This window comes from Falco naumanni, chromosome 3 (genome assembly GCF_017639655.2).
Source record: "Falco naumanni isolate bFalNau1 chromosome 3, bFalNau1.pat, whole genome shotgun sequence".
In the NCBI taxonomy this organism is placed as follows: Eukaryota; Metazoa; Chordata; class Aves; order Falconiformes; family Falconidae; genus Falco; species Falco naumanni.
Window position 1 is genome coordinate 52,142,159 of NC_054056.1, and position 19,463 is coordinate 52,161,621.

Below are 19,463 nucleotides of genomic sequence, written 5' to 3' on the forward strand. Positions count from 1 at the left end.
CAGCAATTCCTCCGTTTTTCAACTGCCCAGTACCACAGCCCAGCTGAGAATAAGGTCTGGATTTAATTTTACTACGCTGCACCCCAGGGGGGTGTTTGTTTAAACAAGTGGGAGGGGCAGGCAGGAACCCCCAAACTCACATAACGGTCAAATGGATGTATTAAAAATTTAGCATGAGGATTTTCTCTACCTAACATCAGATTTTTCTCATTGTATTTATACAAACCAAACTTAACAATAAGGAATAGCTTTCTATTAAAATCTGTTAAGGGGTGGTAGTGGTGTTTCCCATCACATAAATTAGCTCCTTGCAAATGAACCGCATTATCCTTAGCACTTTCCATCCTAAAATGCCACAATTAATGACTTTGATCTTCAGCCATTCTGAGACTGCACAATGGAAATGCTGCCCAATGGAAAATTGAGGCAGAAGTTAATAGATTTTTTCCTGACCTTGTCTTGTACCCTCCATCATCACATACCATTAGCGACAACTGCTGGATTGCATCTTATGTACTGACGCAAAATACCTCACACCTTGCTGAAATGGCCTCCAGCTAGACTAGACAGGTTCCATTACTCATTTCACTCTGAATAGTTACTTGGGTTTATTTCTGAGCTACACAAGAAATCCCCCACTGCCATTTTCAGGTGCTTTTACTGAATTTCTTACAAAGCAATTTAAAAAAAAAGTTTAAAAAATGTTTATAAAACGTACTGAGTTACTGCTGCAGACCCACTATGAGCCTTAGCTATGGTTCACCTTTTGCTTATCATCAATCTACTTTTTCACATCTGATGTACCATACAATTCACATGCCTTGGCAACTGTACAAGCCCAGGCTTTGGGTGGTCCATCTCCTCCCATGTTATACTGACTACGTTACTAGAAATTTTACCTCCGAGTGATAGTATTTGTTTCAAAGAAATAAGCTATTAACCATGCCATGTCTAATTATTTTCTAATGGTAAGCTCTCCTTACTATTCTGCTCTCCCCAAGTTACGCTGATGTAGGCAATAGTACTGTCAGCAATCTGTACGAGTTCAGCTGGGCATCTGCTTACCTATTAAAGGCAGAAAAGCAAGAAAATTGTGCCAATCCCTTCAAAGATGAGAACTGATAAAATGGTTTGCAGGTGGGTGAGCGTGTGCAACCTGGGAGAAGAAATGTGTGTTTCACAGAAATCAATACAACCTTATTTCTGGCCAGCAGCTGTACAGCAATAGTGTACATCTGGAATTTATAGTTTTGTGTTCCAAATAATTCAAATTATTATTACTAATTATATATTAATATAATTAATATTATAATTATTGTATGAGCTTCTTGACTATGTGAAAACGGTAGGAAACAGGCCTTTTTACAATTTTTAAAAATTTTTGCTTTCTTACTAGTAGCCATACACACAATGTTACGTTCTGTTGCTGTAGCAGCACACAGCTGCATCTCCACCAAACACACAGACTATCAGAAATTCATAATTTTGAATATTAGTCTATCACGTCTTTCATTCTTGGGCATGTGCAATTAAATCATAAAGGCTATGAATTTGTTGGTAGCAGAAGCTACCCCGGAAACTACTCTGAGAATACCTACTAGCCAAAAAACTGTTTTTTGCTGGGGTGATCACTGTCAAAACAAAACCAACCCAAAATGCCAAAGGCTTGCACTGGGTTTCTGTGGTGGATGTCTATGGTGATACCAACTTCTTAAAATGGCACAGAGGACAACACCAAATACGCACCAGAGACTGTGTCCAAGCAGGTGAAGAACCTCTGACATGAAGAATATTCTAATAAAGTGATGAATGCTAGGCAGAAAAATGCTTCAGAAAAGCAAAGCTAAATTAAAGCATCAGGTTTTGCCCCTGAAACCATTTATCAAGCACCACAACAACAGAATAAATTGGACACAGGGAAAAATCCACAGTGTGATGGCACCAGTGTCTCAGTGGGACCCATCATAAAACAGAACTACCCTGAACAACTGCCCTGATTCTTTTTCCCCTCAGTAATTTTTTCCTCTCACCTTTTAGTTTGTGAACCCTAATTATCAAGGCACAACTAAGGAGTAAGGGGATTATGGACAAATGTGTTTCTGGATTATCATTATCACTTGCCTCTCATGATAGTCCGCATTCTCCATTGCTTCCTTCTTCATCTTCTCATCTTTCTTGGGTTTCTTACGTTTCAGTCATCTCTAGTCTTTCTTCCCATGTTTTTTATTCCCATCTTTCTGCTAAGATGTTCATCTGTTTTCCTGCTTTTTGTTCACCACCTGTTTCTAGACAAAGATTGTATTAATGATCTCAACACAACAGTAGAAGGCAAAATCTCCTGCAGAATCGCCTGGACTCCACAGCTCTCTTCCTGCCAATTCTCCTCTGCAACTCTGAGCAAGTATTTTCATTTCTGTTTTAATTTACACATTAGTAAAAATGAGCAGTACCGTTACAAGGATGTGTGGTTCATCCTTTTTGAAGTGATTAGAAAGGCCTGCTGAATTACCTAATGAATTATAATGTCACCATCAGCCCACCGTAAGGGGAAGAGGTCAGCATTCCCATCGCTTTCCGAAACAGATCTGGAAGTTGTGAACAGCTTGGAACAAACACCATCGCGGAGAGCAAATCAGTGCTTGGGCTGTACATGAATGAAAATGGAAGCAGTGACACCAGTATAACACAGCTCTGGCTTAGCAGCGCATGTTTACAGGAGGTATATTACTACTAGAACAAGCATGGAGAAACACATCCTCGCACGACACGTGCTATATATATCCTGCCACTGCCCGGTGAGACGGACGTTGGGTAACAGCGCTGAAAGGCTCTGATGCAGCGGCAGCTACACCCAGGAGCACAAAGCCCCACGCACAAAGCATCTCCAAATCCCCAGATGAAGCAATTACTGTATCCAAACGCCCATCAGATTTCCCATAATCACTCCAGTCAAACTGTATATAAAGAATTTCCTCTTGTTTTAAAAAAAACCCAGTGTATATATTCACTGAAAGGATGCATCTCAATTTCTGTTTGGCATACTGCTCTGAAATCGAACTACAGAAAATTTCAACCTGCGTAGGAATTTCCATAAAGTTTGGATTCAGAGTCCATTTCAAGGACTAACACAAAATCAGCTGAGTGGCTTACAAACTGCCTGCTGCTCTTTCATCTTGCTCTTCCCACAAACAGTATGCATCGCTCAAAGGCTAATTTTAGCCTACCAGTACGGCTGCAAATTTCTCAGTGGGGGTTAAGCGTAACATCCTGTAGGCTGGGGAACAGTTTGGTTTTCTAAGGCAATCTGAATGTACTTTTCATATCAATATGAATTTCAAATTTGTAGTTTTTGTGTAATTTGTTTTGAAAGCATGCACAGGGACTCACTAGGTACCTTGTGAAGACAACCCACTGGAAACCACGAAACCCACTGAACCCATGAAAATGTCCACTGTTTTTCATTCTTACTAAGGTAAAAATACTTACTTAGTTCAACTGCATTTTAAATCAGCTGCTTCCATGTTTCATATCAATTTGCATTTTGCCATTACAGACACGACACTTTTCAGATTTTCATTTCACATCCTAAAGTAGACAACAGAACTACATATTACTGATACTGAAAGGAATTGGCAAAAGCTATAAATTCAGTACTCCAAACCAAAAATAAGTTATTACTGTTATTGTCACTAATGCATAGCACCTACTAATTGGTGATTAGAGCTTTGAGTTTATATTTGTGTGCATATGTGATCAGTTGTAAGCAATCCTCTTGTGGAAGATGACAGCTCTCAGCGAGAGCTTACAATAAGGCATTTTAAAGTCCCCTTAACGCAGCGCAGCCGGTGACTGCCCTCAACGCTTACGAAGCGCCGCAGAAAACACCAGGAGACAGGGTTCTGCCTGCTGTCACAGAACACTGAAAAGCAAATGCTCAGGTATCTCCACCTCAATTGGAAATGTAATTATCGTGCACAAAGCCCCAAACGGAGCACATACTGAATTACATATGGATTCTTCTTCCTGCATTAAGAGAAGCGGCAATTTCCTGCCCCCCCTCCCCAAACAGCTCTTTCACAACATTAAATTTACTGACACAACCTGTATTAACTAGTTTGTTGTGGAAGTACACAGCTAACACAGAATGCAATGTGCATAACTACTGTTAAGACAAAATACCTGTATGTTGTCTTTGCACTATATTAAACATTAGTCTCTTTTCTTTTGTCATAGTGGCCAACAGATGTAAGGTAGGTGGCACAGTAAAACAATGCAACTGTCCTGTGTGCATCACCAGAAAGAGCTGCAAAGCATTCCAATACTGAACCACTCCCCACTACCAGATAACTGTGGGTATTTTGCACACATTTTTAAGTGTTCTTATTTACATTATTGATCCTTAGAACTATTCATTTCACAGTGAAGCTGAAAATTGCATCTGTGTCATCAGATCTCCCAGGCACTGCTTAGATTTCCAGTACTGGCAAACATTTTCTAATAATTAAGATTATTCAGCTTAAGGGATCTTTCCGTTTTGGCTTTTTTGAATGTAGAGCAGGGCTGACTTGGTAGGGATCCTTAATTAAGGTCAAACATAAACTTAACCAGGAACGGAAAAAGCGGGAGTGTCCTCTGTCCTTTCTGGTTTGGTGGTTTTGTTTGGTTGGTTTTGGTTGGTTGTTTTTTGTTTGTTTGGTTTTTTTTGGTTTTTTTTTTTAAAGAAAGACTGTGTATGACTACAAACTACTCAGTTACTCTAGAATTATTTTTTTAAATTTGTTTTTAAGGGCACAAACAGAGGCACCTCTGTTTTAAATGACACACTACCCAAGGGCTCTGAATTCAGGATTATACTTTGCAAGTACATTTCCTAATATACATATGGAAGACGAGGTTGCGTTTTGCTGGCAATGGTCTTAAGACAGAAATTTATGACAATGTTGCAAGAGGTGTGGGAGAGCTCACCGCAGCTGATGGGCAGTAGAGACCAGCAACACAAAGAAAGAAGTAAATTCCCCCCTTCCTAAAACACGGTTGCTCTGCTTTATTCCTATCAGCTTTTAATAAGAATATTATTTAAGGCCAAGTGCTTAAAGCGTATTTAAAGATAAACAGTGGTCTTCTGAATGTATTGGTGAAACATGCAATGACTACTAGACGAGCTCATTCAAAAAAATCCAATTATAAAACACCACCTCAGTAGCCCATCCTAGCAGGATAAACCAGATTTGTTTTTCATTCAGCAAAGAATTGTCTGAATCCATTCAAATTTAACTTTTAACACCTAACCGTATCAGTTATTACTCTTTGGGAAATGATTTTCAAAATCATGAAGGTGAGCAATCTCGGGGGGGGGGGGGGGGGGGGAGAAAAAAAAAAAAAAGTGGATTTTGTTCCCTGCCCCTAGGAGTCCAAAAATGGAAAGAACAAACTACAAGACTACGCTGACATGTGGCACCACAGACAGAATAAACTTTGTATTTACTACATGATAACCTTTTCAATAAGCCTAATTATTTGCACCTAATGATTTTTTAGAATGCTAAAATTCAGGAAACTCAACCTCATCTACGTTGTAAAAACCTATTACCCCAGCTTTTCCCTGTGCCTGGTGGCAATCCATACCCCACTGCAGAGTTGCAGGCTACATGCAATCAAATCTGATTTAAAAGTTTTCTGCTTCACGTACTGTAACGGTTTTCAGTTAGATGACGACCAGTTTACGCTGCTAATGACGGACATTTAGATCTACAATGCCCTGATATTTATTATGTTATTTATCCTAAAGACAAGGCAGCCAGCTGGTTCAGATGCAATGCAAGGCTTCATTTGATCGAACATAGATTAAAAAGACAAACACATGGCTGAAGCAACTTGTTCTAAACGCATGTTGATACCTTACTGGCTCCCTCTTCCTAATCATGGCAACAGAGGATATTTTGCCGAGATATTTGGGACTAGTGATAAAGTAGGAACTCCTGCTGAAGCATAAACAGGACTGACTGCTTGACACTGCCAATTTCACAGACCCACTAAAATTCAAAAATTCCTGCTTTTTAAAAAGTTCATCTCTATATATCACCAGCATGCAAAGAAATTATGCTGATAAATACCAGCTGAACTTCTCTGTGTTGGCTTATTTTTTTCCTAAGGAAATTAGTCTCATGAACAATGTATCTGAATTTCATTTCTCCTCAGAATTATGTAACTTAAAAGGCCAGTCATGAAGATGGATACTTTTACTTTCATTTTGAATGATCCAACATAATATAAATCCATTTCGTTCATGTAAGATCACAAGATCTGACTCCACTCAAAAATAAAACTTCCACGTAGCAGCTTTGAGCAGTAACACGAGACGGTTTCATGGGAAAGTCTTAGAACTTCAAAAGCCTTAGAAGATGTAAATCTCTGCGCAGCCATGTTCAGCAGTATTAGCTGGAGGCAGTCGGGGTCATTCTGAAAGCTACTGGTGGCATGAGATTTCAGTTGAAGTGCAAAGAGACTCTTCAAATCTTTGAAAGCCTATAGATATTAGCTTACTTGAAGTCAGGAGTCCCGCTCCGACAGTGACACTAAGCTGTTCCCCAGGCAAGCTGACCAACGATTTTCTGTATGTGATGAAAACAAAGTCTATTTATTTTAAATAACTGTTCATACTGTTTTACAGTCAAATGTTCACTCAGTTTGTACTGCTAAGGAACTCCTTATGTGATTTACTGTCTTGCTAGGGATTTCCATTTCATCTTTAGAGGCCAATGAAATTTTTAGTATCTGCATGATATTTATATCACCATTGTAATCTCAGGGAATTCATTACATTAAGAGAGTCACTGTGGCACTGTTGTTGCTTTCGTTCTCTCCTACCTTCTGTGTTCCCCACTGAACATACGTCAGACCTGTTGCACTGCACATAAAGCCTTGTGCCTCTACATTTGCAACAATGTGCAGATGCCTGTGATTGGGTCAGTCATTGGGCAACAGTTCTTTAAACGTTGTCATACTGCATCCAGACAGCAGGAAGTACACTGAATTTTTGACACTAATTTTCACTGCAACAGATGCATCACGCTCTGAGTACCAGTCAAGGTATTCACTATTCAAAATGTGTTATTTTTATTACTTATTTTACCTTTGCTTACTGGACTTTTGTGTTGCTCAGGAAGCCCTACTGAAAATAGGAAGTATCCTCAGTCTCATTTGGTTCCCTCATTTTAGAAAAAAAACATTGCTTCGGCAGTTCGCCAGTGTTATGTAGTCTCTGGGAACTAAGAAGTGATACACGATCCATTATGGCTCTTGCATGGAGAATGACCCAACATAATTATAAGTTTTTCTCCATTTCAGGTTTCATTTCCAAAATTACATTCTATGATCTTACTTACGAAAGGAGGAAAGCTACAAAGTTTCTGTTATCAGAACTTTCAAGTAACAGATTTAATTCCACACTGGGCCACAATGTTAAAAACACACCACACACATATGCACAACATATGTCCATATACATACTCTGTGTTTGCCATCGCATTAAAAAAATGTTCCTTCACAGCACTTACGTTTTTAGGTTGCAGTCTCTGTAGGTTTCCAAGGCATTTTTCTCCTCATTCCTGGCGAAAATGACTCTTCTCTTTGTACAGTCATCGATTATTTTTCCTTCCTAGCTGACCTGGCAATATGCCTATTCTGCTTTTCAGGATATACATGCAGCCAGGGCTAGCCACCACGTAGGGTCCATCCCCCCGAGATCTCAGCATGGCCGGCCTGGTGATGACAACCCTGTAGTCCACTTCTTCAAGAACATTGTAAGTCTCCTCGCTTCTTGTTATGCACTAAAATGAAATATTTTCTTTAGGACCCACCAGTAACCAAACACTCCCCAAGCATTAGCCATTATTTTGAGCCTTGTGAATTGTACCGTGCCTTTGAGCTTGTTCAAATACAGAAATGATTTTTACCTGGAAACATGAGCAATGCTGAAATGCTACACAAAAAGTGGGCGAGCCCTCCGTCACCATAGTCAAATTTCAACAACCATTATTACGATTATACAGCTTCAGCATTTACAGGTTTTGTCCTTGCACCTTCACCATTGCCTGTATGAAGGAATATTTTCTGTCTAAAAACGGGCAAAAATCCTGTGTGTTCTAGGCAAAGCCTGAGATGGAAGAGTAGCTTCTCGGTGCAATGGCTCAGAGAGCACTTAATCCTACAAACTCACAGATAGTATGAAAAAGGCTTGATAACTCCCTACATTTATTTCTGCCTTGGTTTTACAACTTTCTTGTGTTGCTTTTTAGGTCTCACCCCGTACACCTCCCCCAATGCAAGCAAAGGTAAGCATTTTCAGAGGCTGCAACACTGTCCAAGATCTTTTGTGGGCTAATTTTAGAGCAATTCAACCGCTAGCCTGATTCATTTTCTTCAATGGCACCAAGTAAAAATCTGGAGCTATCACTGGGAAAATTTGAAGTAAGGGACTAAGACAGAAAAGCCGTGGTTCTCTTCTTCAAATACTTCCTGACTGGCTGCATGACAAATTAAAGCCACTCACAGGGATTTTTAGATCCAATTTATATTGTGATTGCTTTATGTAATAAACTAATAATAGGTAATGCTTTCAAACGAGCCTCACCCACCAGGAACTGTCCTTACATTAACCAGGCTCAGCTGGCTTCTGAAGTACATTATACTGACAAGCCATGGCTAGTGAAGTCAGTTCTTGTTATTATAATGAAGAATTTTTCCTTTTTTGTTTCATGGAATGACTGAACATTGTTGGTTTCCATTCCTGCCTCATTATCTGGCCAGTATTTAATTGGTTTTACTGCATTTTCATCTTCTTCTGTATATGGTACACCCCAATGCTATCTTCTATAGTGATCATCATGTCATTATTTCTATTTCTTACATGTACAGGGAAGAGGATTATCCCTCACCAGATTTAGCTGGGTAGGTGATGAATGCGCTTTCAGTAACAGCCATTTTATTTACCAGGCCAAAGTGTATCTTGCTCCATTGCCTCAAGCTGCTGCAGCAACATGATAATTTTGTTTTGTCTCAGTTTTGCTATTTTGCTTTTCCTGTTGACTTTCCTCCCTCCTCCCACAGCACTTTAAGATGGTAATTTTGTTGCTTGCTCTCATCCAGCAACTTGACAGCCTTGCAGTGGTAATTTCTTTTGCTTCAGCACAAAGAGAGCAAAATCCACTGCATGGCAAAGCTCTCTTGCCTTAAAGACTCCTGGAAGACTTACCTGCTGCATTTTTCTTTTCCTGGGAAGGTCAAAAATGGGAGGGAGGCCTGGGATGAGAGGGGCACTTATTCCACAGCTCTTAAACAGTAAAGTCTGCAAAACTAACTCTGTCACTAATTCAAGTATTTTGTCCCACCTTTCCTTGCAACCTCGTTCAGTAAGAAGCGATCTGCCTTAACGGTTATTAGACAAGTTCTTCCCACAGTTATTTCACAACTAATTAAATTCTACTTCTCTACCACAGGTTTGATTTTATATGAGATGGACATGTAAATTGCGTGCATTTTAAGGCAAAATATTAAAGCCCTGAAGCCATCAAGCATTTATTTCATGATCAGAACACAAATTAGCCAACATGTTTGACATCTTAGAACTCCTGAAGAAACATTTAAGTCTTGCCACACAGGTTAACCTTCTGAATATCCATTTTTGGATTATTAATTCGTCTTTTACAGACTGGTGCTTCCCTCAGATTTGAGTGTATTCAGACAATATCCTAGCATCTTCCTTCATCCTTGCTTGTTACATAAAAGATGATTTTACTCCAATACTGCATTTGAGTGTTACATTTCAATAACAGCAAAGATTACAATGTGCGTATGATAATTTGAATGTGATAATTTGCAATATATATCTGAAAATCTATCTTTGCAGGGTGGTGAAGGACACAAGCCAGGATATGGAGGAAGCGGAAAATTCTATGAGCATAAATCTGCTCACAAGGGACACAAGGGATCCTATCATGAGGGCCAGGGCACTCTTTCCAGAATCTTTAAACTGGTAAAGTACAATTCAACTTACTGTAAGTACAAAAATTGAGTCCCAGAAAAAGAATCCAAACCTCTCCAGAACCTGCCATGTTTGAAAGAACTGCATTTCCTTAAGGCTTCTGAAGGAACTAAATTTGCACGGATAAACCAGAAGGTTATCTCATGGCCTAGTAGCTACTTACTTTGATAGGAATCAAAGGTAAAAACCACACAGTCACTTACCATCAGGAGAGGAGGTAAGTCCACAAAGCCCCATAAAGACCTGCACCAGGATCTGCCTTGTTCCTAAATTCACAAATGACCCAGAACACAGAAGATGCGTGAGGTGACACTGCTGCTGCTGCTGCCGCCGCCGCTAGATTATTTAGAGCAGTGATAATGAAAGCCAACTGGTAAGCTGCAGAATGGTGCCACAGGGCAGGGCTGGACATGCATCTGGTTGAGACGCAGTAACAACTTCAACAGTCCCTGCTTGGTCCCACCCCAGTGGGAGAGCTGCTATCGAGTCAAGTGCAGCGAGCTGTGACAGCACATCGTCATGCAAATTAGAAAACTGCATCATATGAAAAAGAAACATTTGGTCAAATTGTCATTACTCTGGTTCAGTCCACCATTTCGAGTCGTGGCACTTCCAGCTCCCTGTCCCAGCTTACAAGTGAAAACAGAACAGGAACAAAAGGTCAGTTGTGAGGGTTTTTCATGTTCTGTGTCAGGAAAAAGACAAATGGAAAGCACATCATATCCACTAGCAGTTACTTTAAATAAGACTGTATTTTGCTCAAAGGTAGCGAAGCACTCACTCGTAGCAGATCAGTTAGTATACCACTCGCACGCGAAGAACACAATTGGCAGTAATCTTAACCTTTGGGCAGAAGGTCTGAGGTCCCATTAGCAGAGCTGATCACCTCAGACACTTACTGCTCTTCTCTGTGACAGGAGACATAACAGCACCTTCACCTGTAGCAAAAATACATTTTTGTCTCATACATGCTTTAGGGTATCTATCTCTCATTGTAGAGCTCTTTTTAAAACATATTGCAGCACCAAGTGACGGCTTGAAAACTTGAAGAAGGTAGTAAGAATTCTTATGTTGCAATTTAAGAAAAGGAATGAGCTCTTCAGAGGCCCAGGTGGAAATCACACATTTACCTTGTAAGTCTAGTTTTCACACTGTGCACTTGCAGCTTTTTAGTGGAGTTCCGATTCATCAACAATACCATGGCTATATACTGACAATATTGGTAAAATTTCTTTTAAACATCTCAAAATATCTGATAATAATCTCCCCAAAAATTTAACAGCGTCTTCTTAACATAACCATCACAACTATTTTAGCTTGCATTTATATATATCTGATGGTATACACATACCAGTTCTACTTTTGAGATAGCCTTTTCTGAGCCATTGTAACTTCTGGAACTCGTATCAGATTTATTCAGGTCCATTTCATTTAGACTCATTGTTTATAGCAAGATACATTAGTAACTATTTCTTTATACCTTTTACAGTCTTTCACAATAAAAAAAGTTATCCATTCTTTAAGATAACTTTGAAAGAAAAAAAGCCAATTACCTCATGGATTACACTAAATCTTCCTTGAAACAGCTCAGTAAAACTAAGGAGGGAGAAACATGACAAGAATATAAAGAAAACAAAATCCAAAAGTACACCCCCAAAGTACACCCATGCTTAATTTTTTTGAAGTGAACAGTTCAGTCATCAGCTGATTACAGTAACAATTACCACACCATCTCACATTTGTAGTCATTAAACATGTCGTTCAAGTTCCGTAGAGACTTGCTAAAGCTATGGGAAAAGATGCCCAGCGAGCCTGAGCTGAACTAAAAATGAAGCACCAGAATTTCAGTCTGGATCATCTTTGCTATAAAACTGCTGTAGGGCTTTCCTTAATTGCAGGTTTAGGAACCGTCACCAAGTGGGGTTTTTTTCCTAGTTTGATGTTTTCTTATTATTTGTAAAAATAGGAGAGGTTTCAGCCCTTCATCTTAGGGTTTGTTTGTATTTGCACCTGAGCTTTCCATACAAGACTCATGTTGATATATCACATGAACAATTTACCCTAATAAATATTACAGAATACAATTACTGTATTTCAGTTCTTTCAGATGTGAGACTATTGCAACTTGTGCGCAAGGTCTGGAGGTTTTGGTTTTGATGTTCGTTTGGTTTATTTGAAGCGTACACAGTTTTCGGGGGTAGCCATAAAAATGAAAATTTCCAAGCTGTCCAAGCAAATAAATTGCTTTCATCAGGAAGGCCTGAAAAAGAACATGTACCTTCAAATAATTCATGACACTCTAGCCCAGTATGAGAGATTTAACGAGGGTAAGTTAATCCCGTATGAAAATACATGAAAAGCGATCATCTCCTTGAAGTGAAAATTCCAGTAATATTTAGCAATACACTAGAGGCCACTGCAAGCCATCCTCGCTAGGTAACGTGTACAATTTTTTCATACTACAGATTGATGTTTTTTGATTTATAGCCCCAAATTATACAGTACCTTTTCATTAACTTAACTCTGTTTTTCCCTCCACAGGGAGGCTCTGGGTCCCGACCTGGATCGCGGTCTGGTTCACCAGTCGCTAGGCGCTGAAGCTCTAAGATGTCATCGAGGATCATGTACTCTGCTTCATAATGTAACTGCCTTAAAATTAATAACAGCTGCAACAATTATCTAGATAGATGCAATCCATTACTTAATGCCAATTAGGTTCTGCATGCAGTAGATTATACAAACTTCTATTGGCAATCCCTGACCAACAGTTGAATGAAAGGAACACAAAAAGTAGCTTTACTAGATGTTTTCCTTATTTTATGTGAAGTAACAAGATCTCTGACTTAACTCATTCCTCTTCAGGATACCCTAACTCGTATGCTGGACTTCGTTATTTCTCCCAAGCACCTAATCTGAGCTCAAGTCTTCTGGTTTCTTTTAGTGAATATCAGAACTACAAATAAAGAGCTAATGTCTTGGATACTGAGCACTGCTGTTAATGGATTTCTGAGACACTGCTGCTAAAAAAAATAATCTACCATGTGCAGAAGTTGTAAGGACTGTTTATCCAAATACTTTTTTTTTTTGTTTGTTTTGTTTTAATCTTCCTTCTCTCACTCACAGAATAATTTATTTTCATAACAGGATTAGGCAGTCATGGAAAGGTTTGCCAAACATTGGGAGTTCAAGGTACGTGAAGTGTGGGAGGGGGCAGATGTTGTAGAATCAATACGGAGTGGAGCGATAGTAATAAGGAAATTCTTTCCATACCATGAATTGCTCATCGCATCCAAACCATTAGAATTATGAGCAGATGAGGGAGAGAAAGAGGATTTCAAATTTGAGTTAGACTAATGTTAAGAAACAAGGGATATTCCCAGAGAAGAAACATCTAAGATTGCACAAGTGACCACTGGACGTCACTGGTGCTTCACACAAACTCTGCTGCAACAGCATTAACTTTGCAGTACAATAAGCAAGTAAATAAATATATAAACAAGTAAGTCTAATTTCTGAAAGAGAGCCCTTCAGTATTGATATCTCAGATAGTCCTGCACATCTCAGGTTAGCATTTCAGATCTTTCTCTTGGTATTGCAGCAGCGTTATTTTTGATCAGCTCATCTGTTGCCCAAGTAGCATCTGGATACCTATTAAGGGCAGTGCACCAAACTCATAGTAAACTACTGTGAACATTTAACTGTTGTACTGTAGTTGCCTTATAGAAATAAATTAGAGCTGAGTTAGACTTAGATATTAATTGTTCACAAATTACTAAAATGAATGTGTGGCAATGGTATTTCCAACCACACCTAGGGAAATAAAATGCTCTTCTGAATTGCACTGTTTTATTACTTAAACTTACTGTTTCTTCAAGCTGTCATCTAAGTGTCTGATTAATTATTTTATTTTTTTTTAGTTTTAGCCCATGCATTGTAGACTACAGTTAATGCTTCCCAGGTTGAAACTGCATTCCTAATAAGTACCCAGTAAAAGTTACCTATAAATATGTATGTTAATTGCATTTCACATCTAAATCTATTGTAGGTTTAAATCAGTGTCCATTAATATGAAGCAATGGAAGATGAGAGAATAGAAACTACATAGAAACTAAAGAAAACAAAACCACCAAAATTATTAGGCATACACACATGTATTACATCTTCTATTACCTATATTGGTTGCTATGTTTATTTTTCTATTGTAGCTTCATTCAGATGTATACTCTGCAACGTAATAGTTGATTTAATTTGAATACATATTGTTCTTATAGGAACACAGCTCTTAAAAATATTCATTATTGAAATAAAGTAATCAACTTGAAATGAAACTTGGACCAGTTTTGTCTTTTACAGCAGAGATCATATTGATGAAGTTCTGTGGTGGTGGGTGCTTTTCCCCCACGATTTAAGAACTATGTTGTGATACTAGAAAATGACACTGTAGGACCCAGTTGCCTGCACACAGGCTTCTAGTGACATTGCTGGTGACTTAGTATGGTCCCCAAGGCTGAAAATATGATGCAAGATTTATGGGAAGCCAGTGTCTTTGTGGAGTGGCAGCTAAAAGCCAGGTGGATATTGAAAGGCATATGTATAGACGACAAAATCCTGCACTTCATAAACAAGTATAGCACAAAGTATCTTCTTTGAACAGATTATGTAAAAATCAAGTTTTTTAAAGCAGCCTTCAAAAACGGAAAGAATATTTAATATTAAAAAAAAATATTGAGAAACACATTTTTCAAACTACCGCACTGCAGAACTACAGAACTTATTCAAAGCTTCTTCCTCTCCTTCATCACTCAGCTTTCCCCCCAGTCATCTTTTCCACAGGCTGGAAGTGGCTTTTTTGGATTTACTTCCTACAGAAGAAAATGTATGGTACTTTAAAGCATTATTTTACCAACACAGTTCTCTCAAAAGAGATTAAAACTTAAGATTGAAATTTATTCTTTTAATTAGTTACTAGTAGCTTTGCTGGAAAACAGCAACTTAAATGGGTATTTAATTCCTAAGCACAGGATTTTTCCTGAAACAAGAATGCATGAGTACTAGGAGCACAACCAGTACTAGGAGCGCTATTTCTCATACTGAAGGAATGGACATAAACCGAAAGAAATACTTGAGTCCACACAAGTCAAAAAGCCCGAAGCCAGCATAAGCCTACTAGTGCATCAAACCAGAAAGAACAGAGGCATTCTTAAGCACCATTCACTTACCCACTGTACAGTGTGATTCTTCAAACAGGCCTTAGAACAAAAGTTCTTTCTGCTTCCTAAAAAAATGCATCTAGTGGTATTTTGAGAATATCAACCCATCGGACAGAGTTTCTGTATTTGTACCGAACATCAACAGATACACTGCTTTGAAAACCCCCAACTCAATCTTACCAAGGAACATAAACTATGAAAACTTCTATGTCAGTATACTCCAGAATGAATTCTTGAAGTTTGTGGGGGAGGAGGATGCAGGGAAGCAAATCCAATACTGTGTTACAAAAGAGTTTTTTAAAAGTCTACTTACTGTAACTGACAGGACTCCCAAGTGCTGGAGGAGTAGCAAACTGAATTCAGGGAAAACGGCCGTTGGCTCTGTAACTCGTACCGCTTATTTAACACTTCCAAGACTTACAACACACACTCATTGCCTCTAATCAAGACATAACACTTTGAGAAGTGACCATCTCAAAAGAGCATCGTTTTACTCATGAGATCTGCTTTTAGCACGTGCTCATTAAGTTATCAACCACCAGTTTTTATTTGCTGGTAAAGCAATCACAGCTAGAGCAGACTGAACGCTTTCAAACATTCAGGAATCATGTTCCCGTCATGAAGGATGGATTTGCAACTGGATCTGACCAGCTGTAAATCATCTTCGGTCACACTCGATTTGGCAACCTCTGCAAAGTGTCATCCCCTATACAGCAAATCATTTTGCTGTGCATTTATAGGTATTCTCCTAAAGAACAGGGAAAAGGTTTCATACATGGTACATGCAACACAGCACATTTTACTATGGACTTATGCCACGGGGCCAGCATGCCTTCAGACAATTGTAAAATGTAATGACTTTCTTAAAGAGCTGAAATACTAATAGCCTGTCTGGAAGGAAAGGCACTGCTTGAAGGACTTCATATACATTCTTTACATATAATATTGAGTCACGCACTTCTGACAAAGTTTTTAGAATTTCCTAGAATCCACGATCAAATGCTTAAAAAATACACGAAACAGAACTTGGAAAAAAGTAATATTATTTAACATGTTTTTGAATTAAATATTCCACATAACAAAAGTGTTATTTTCATGTCACCAACTCTTTTACTTATATACATATGCCAAAGAGTTAACAAAAGAATTAAGAGATGCCCTATCAAAACCAACAGTGATTTCTTGCTTCAGCAACCTGAAAGAACGAGTTTGTATCATAGACAAAGTATAGACAAAATTTACAGAAAAGGGCTTTTTGGATCTGAGAGCAATTATCTTTCAGAAGGTAAATTAAAATCCAGCTCTGTATTATAGTAAACAAATCCACCACTGACCTAGAAGTACTTGCGGCAAACTGAAAAGATGAACTTCCTGCAACTGGGATTAGTATTTACAAAATATACTGATCAGCCACACAGAGGCTCATATAACTTTAAATATATATATACATATACAAGCACACATATATATATCTATATATATGTAACATATAAATAAAATTCAAAAGAACAAGGTAAAAATAAGAAAAAAGCTTCTGTCTTTGGAATGTCTAAAAGATGACTATGTTTTTACTCCAGTGTTTCTTTGTTATGAATAAACAAGTGGCACCTTTCAAAGCATTACTTGGTCAACTAGGTAGTTTTGCTGAAACAATGATTTATCCAACAACAAATAAAAGTAACATATATCCAAAATTCACAAAGAAAATATTGAGGAATTTACCCATTTGAAATAACTGCTTACAGCACTGGGGAATATTGTATAATATAGGTGACCTAGTGTGCATCTAACTTTCTCATCGCTAACACAAAATTGTATGTTTACTTCCCAGATTTAGTATATGGCTGCGTTTTCCACAGATACCGAGATATGTACCTGCTGATCCAATACAGCAAACAAGAGGCTTTCACTGGAACCTCTTGTAGTTTGGATTCTCTTTAAACAATTCATTGCTGAGTTTAAAACTCCAGACTTTTAATGTAAAAACTAGCAAATAGCCTCTGTGGCTGGAATGGAAATGAACATGCTCCCTCTCTCAAGAGTTTAACTCAAGAAAAGCCGTAAGCTCATGGCATTTTATTTTTTTCAACAAATTCTCAAGTGTACTAAAAAAAAGCTTACAACAGAAATACAACATTTTCCTGTGCCTTGTAAAAAAAAAACCCAAACCCCAAACTATTTCATACTGCATGCATCTGCTCTGTAACAATTTGTTGCCAACCTCAATTATTTTTTTAAACACATAAAAAAAAGCTGACCAACAGTTCCATGGTTTTCCCATGAAGTTTTTCCTCACCTCCTTTAAAAATGGGAATCATTGTATTCTGATATAAAGTTCCAGTTTATTTTTCAAATAGATATACTGGCTGTGAATTAGAAGATGAAACTGTACACAGTATTACCTGAGTTCACTGATTCACAGACAACTTAGCACAGATTAAATGATGTTTTCCCAATATCCTACAAGCTTAAAAAAAAGAACGATTGTTTTAGGTATTTTTCTGTAAATAATTAAAAACCCTATAATATATTATTCTATTGTTAATATTTTCAATGCTTCAAGCTTTAACTGTAAGATCCATCTTTTACTTTTCTGAAAACTTGTTTTGAGAAATTTGAGTCCCAGAAACATTTTTATCTTTCAAATTTTAAGGTGTCATCGAAAAACATTGCCTATACTTTGCCATTCATTTGAAGATTCTTGTACCACTTCTTCTAAATTCAGAGCACGACTAATATCTTCCCCTTCTTGTTCTTGATGACTAGTAGGCTCTTGTACAGGACCTACCAAAGTACAAGACAAAAAGATGAGTGAGAATGACTTGACGTATAGTGTAAGAAAAATGCAAATATAGCACTTGGGAATAAAGGAAACATACTGAGAAAGGTATTACACAGCTACTTCAGATTCTGCAAATTCATTAGACGCTCTTTGAAAAGTTAACACCCCCACCCCCAACATAATTGTTTGCCTGTAATAGGTTTTGAACTTTGTATTTCTATACTACAGAGCTCCACATAAAAAACAAGGAACCATAACCAAGCTCTGTCTCAACCTGCTTTTTGGGTTGCATGTGCAACTACTAGCTCATCGACTCTGGTCTTTGGCTATTAGTCCCTAATTGCTCAATAACTTAAAGGCGGTGTTTTGTGCTTTCTAGTAAAGCATATGGCTTCCTGCACTCACCATTACTATCATTATGCTACATACCAGTGAAACCATGAGCCCGTTTCATATGCAGCTTCATATTGCTTTTCTGTGTAAATCCCATTGCACAGTAATCACATTTATAAGGCCTCTCTCCTGTGTGCTTTTTCATGTGGACTTGAAGAGCACTCTTCTGGTTAAAAGCCTTTTCGCATAGTGTACACTGAAATGGCCGTTCCCCTTATGGAAGAGAAGAATGTATTTAATTATTTGTCACTTCAACATGAAAACATAGTTCATAATTCAGTAAAAATCATCAAGATTACCTAGAAATTAAGTAGACATGAACTTTTTCTTTGAGACCTTCTCAAAACAGCGCTATGGCTCCTCCTCATCATCAGAACCTCCCAAATTAAATTTCAGAATACTTATGTAAGTCCTAAACCTCTGATATTGCTATCTTTCCTACCCAATTTATTACCTAAGTAAAACATATGAGGTGCAGAAAATTAGTTTACCAGTTTGACTTTTCTGCTCAAGGGAACCATGACCTTTTTACACCTTTGAGAATAACTCAGACAGGGAATGTTCTAGAATTAACAAAGCTAATGTCTGTGAGAAACTAGGAATTCAAATGTGTTAAGAGTAAAAGTTCTGGTAATTCTATATGGGACCTGTGGCCTCCTATGCCAATAGCTACTAGTGATTCCCGTATCTTACCAAAGCAGGCATATTCTTCCAAATCTGCCAGAAAATTACTGATTTCTAAATATAAACTCAAAAACATATTCATTATAAAAATACTTCACAATTTTACAATACGTACTTTGCAAAACCAGACCTTTACTTCAACACTACACCACAACCTCGAACATAACACAAGACGCATTGCTGTATGTGATTAAGGACTTCTAAAAGCACCTTCTGAACTTAAAAATACACTTTGCTATTTAGTTAGCACAGTAACACACAAGCAGCAGTACAAATACTTTTCCACTGTTTTCCTTAAAGGACCAATTTCTCTCTTCCTTCATTACGTATATATTAGTGTCCCCATATGCAC

The 19,463-nt window shown here is 38.0% G+C and overlaps 2 protein-coding genes across 10 annotated transcripts in view; one reads left to right on the top strand and one right to left on the bottom strand.

The window, feature by feature from the left end:
- Nucleotides 1–14,370, top strand: part of LOC121084638 (myelin basic protein) — a 120,271-nt gene extending 105,901 nt beyond the window's left edge. For 2 of the 3 annotated variants that reach the window (XM_040586368.1, XM_040586367.1), the window contains exons 5-9: nt 7,695–7,802; nt 8,298–8,333; nt 8,917–8,949; nt 9,908–10,033; nt 12,584–14,370. In XM_040586368.1, coding sequence (XP_040442302.1) covers nt 7,695–7,802; nt 8,298–8,333; nt 8,917–8,949; nt 9,908–10,033; nt 12,584–12,640 — 360 coding nt within the window. In that variant the 3' untranslated portion in view covers nt 12,641–14,370. The remainder of the gene's footprint in view (nt 1–7,694; nt 7,803–8,297; nt 8,334–8,916; nt 8,950–9,907; nt 10,034–12,583) is intronic. The other variant, XM_040586369.1, reaches the window with a different exon arrangement.
- A 1,908-nt stretch (nt 14,371–16,278) lies between these two features.
- Nucleotides 16,279–19,463, bottom strand: part of ZNF236 (zinc finger protein 236) — a 93,036-nt gene continuing 89,851 nt past the window's right edge. For 6 of the 7 annotated variants that reach the window (XM_040586143.1, XM_040586142.1, XM_040586144.1 and 3 more), the window contains 2 exons: nt 18,464–18,640; nt 16,279–18,036 (listed from right to left, as the gene is read on the bottom strand). In XM_040586143.1, the coding sequence (XP_040442077.1) occupies nt 17,909–18,036; nt 18,464–18,640 (305 nt within the window). In that variant the 3' untranslated portion in view covers nt 16,279–17,908. Of the gene's footprint in view, nt 18,037–18,463; nt 18,641–19,463 lie in introns of those variants that run through there. The other variant, XR_005826768.1, reaches the window with a different exon arrangement.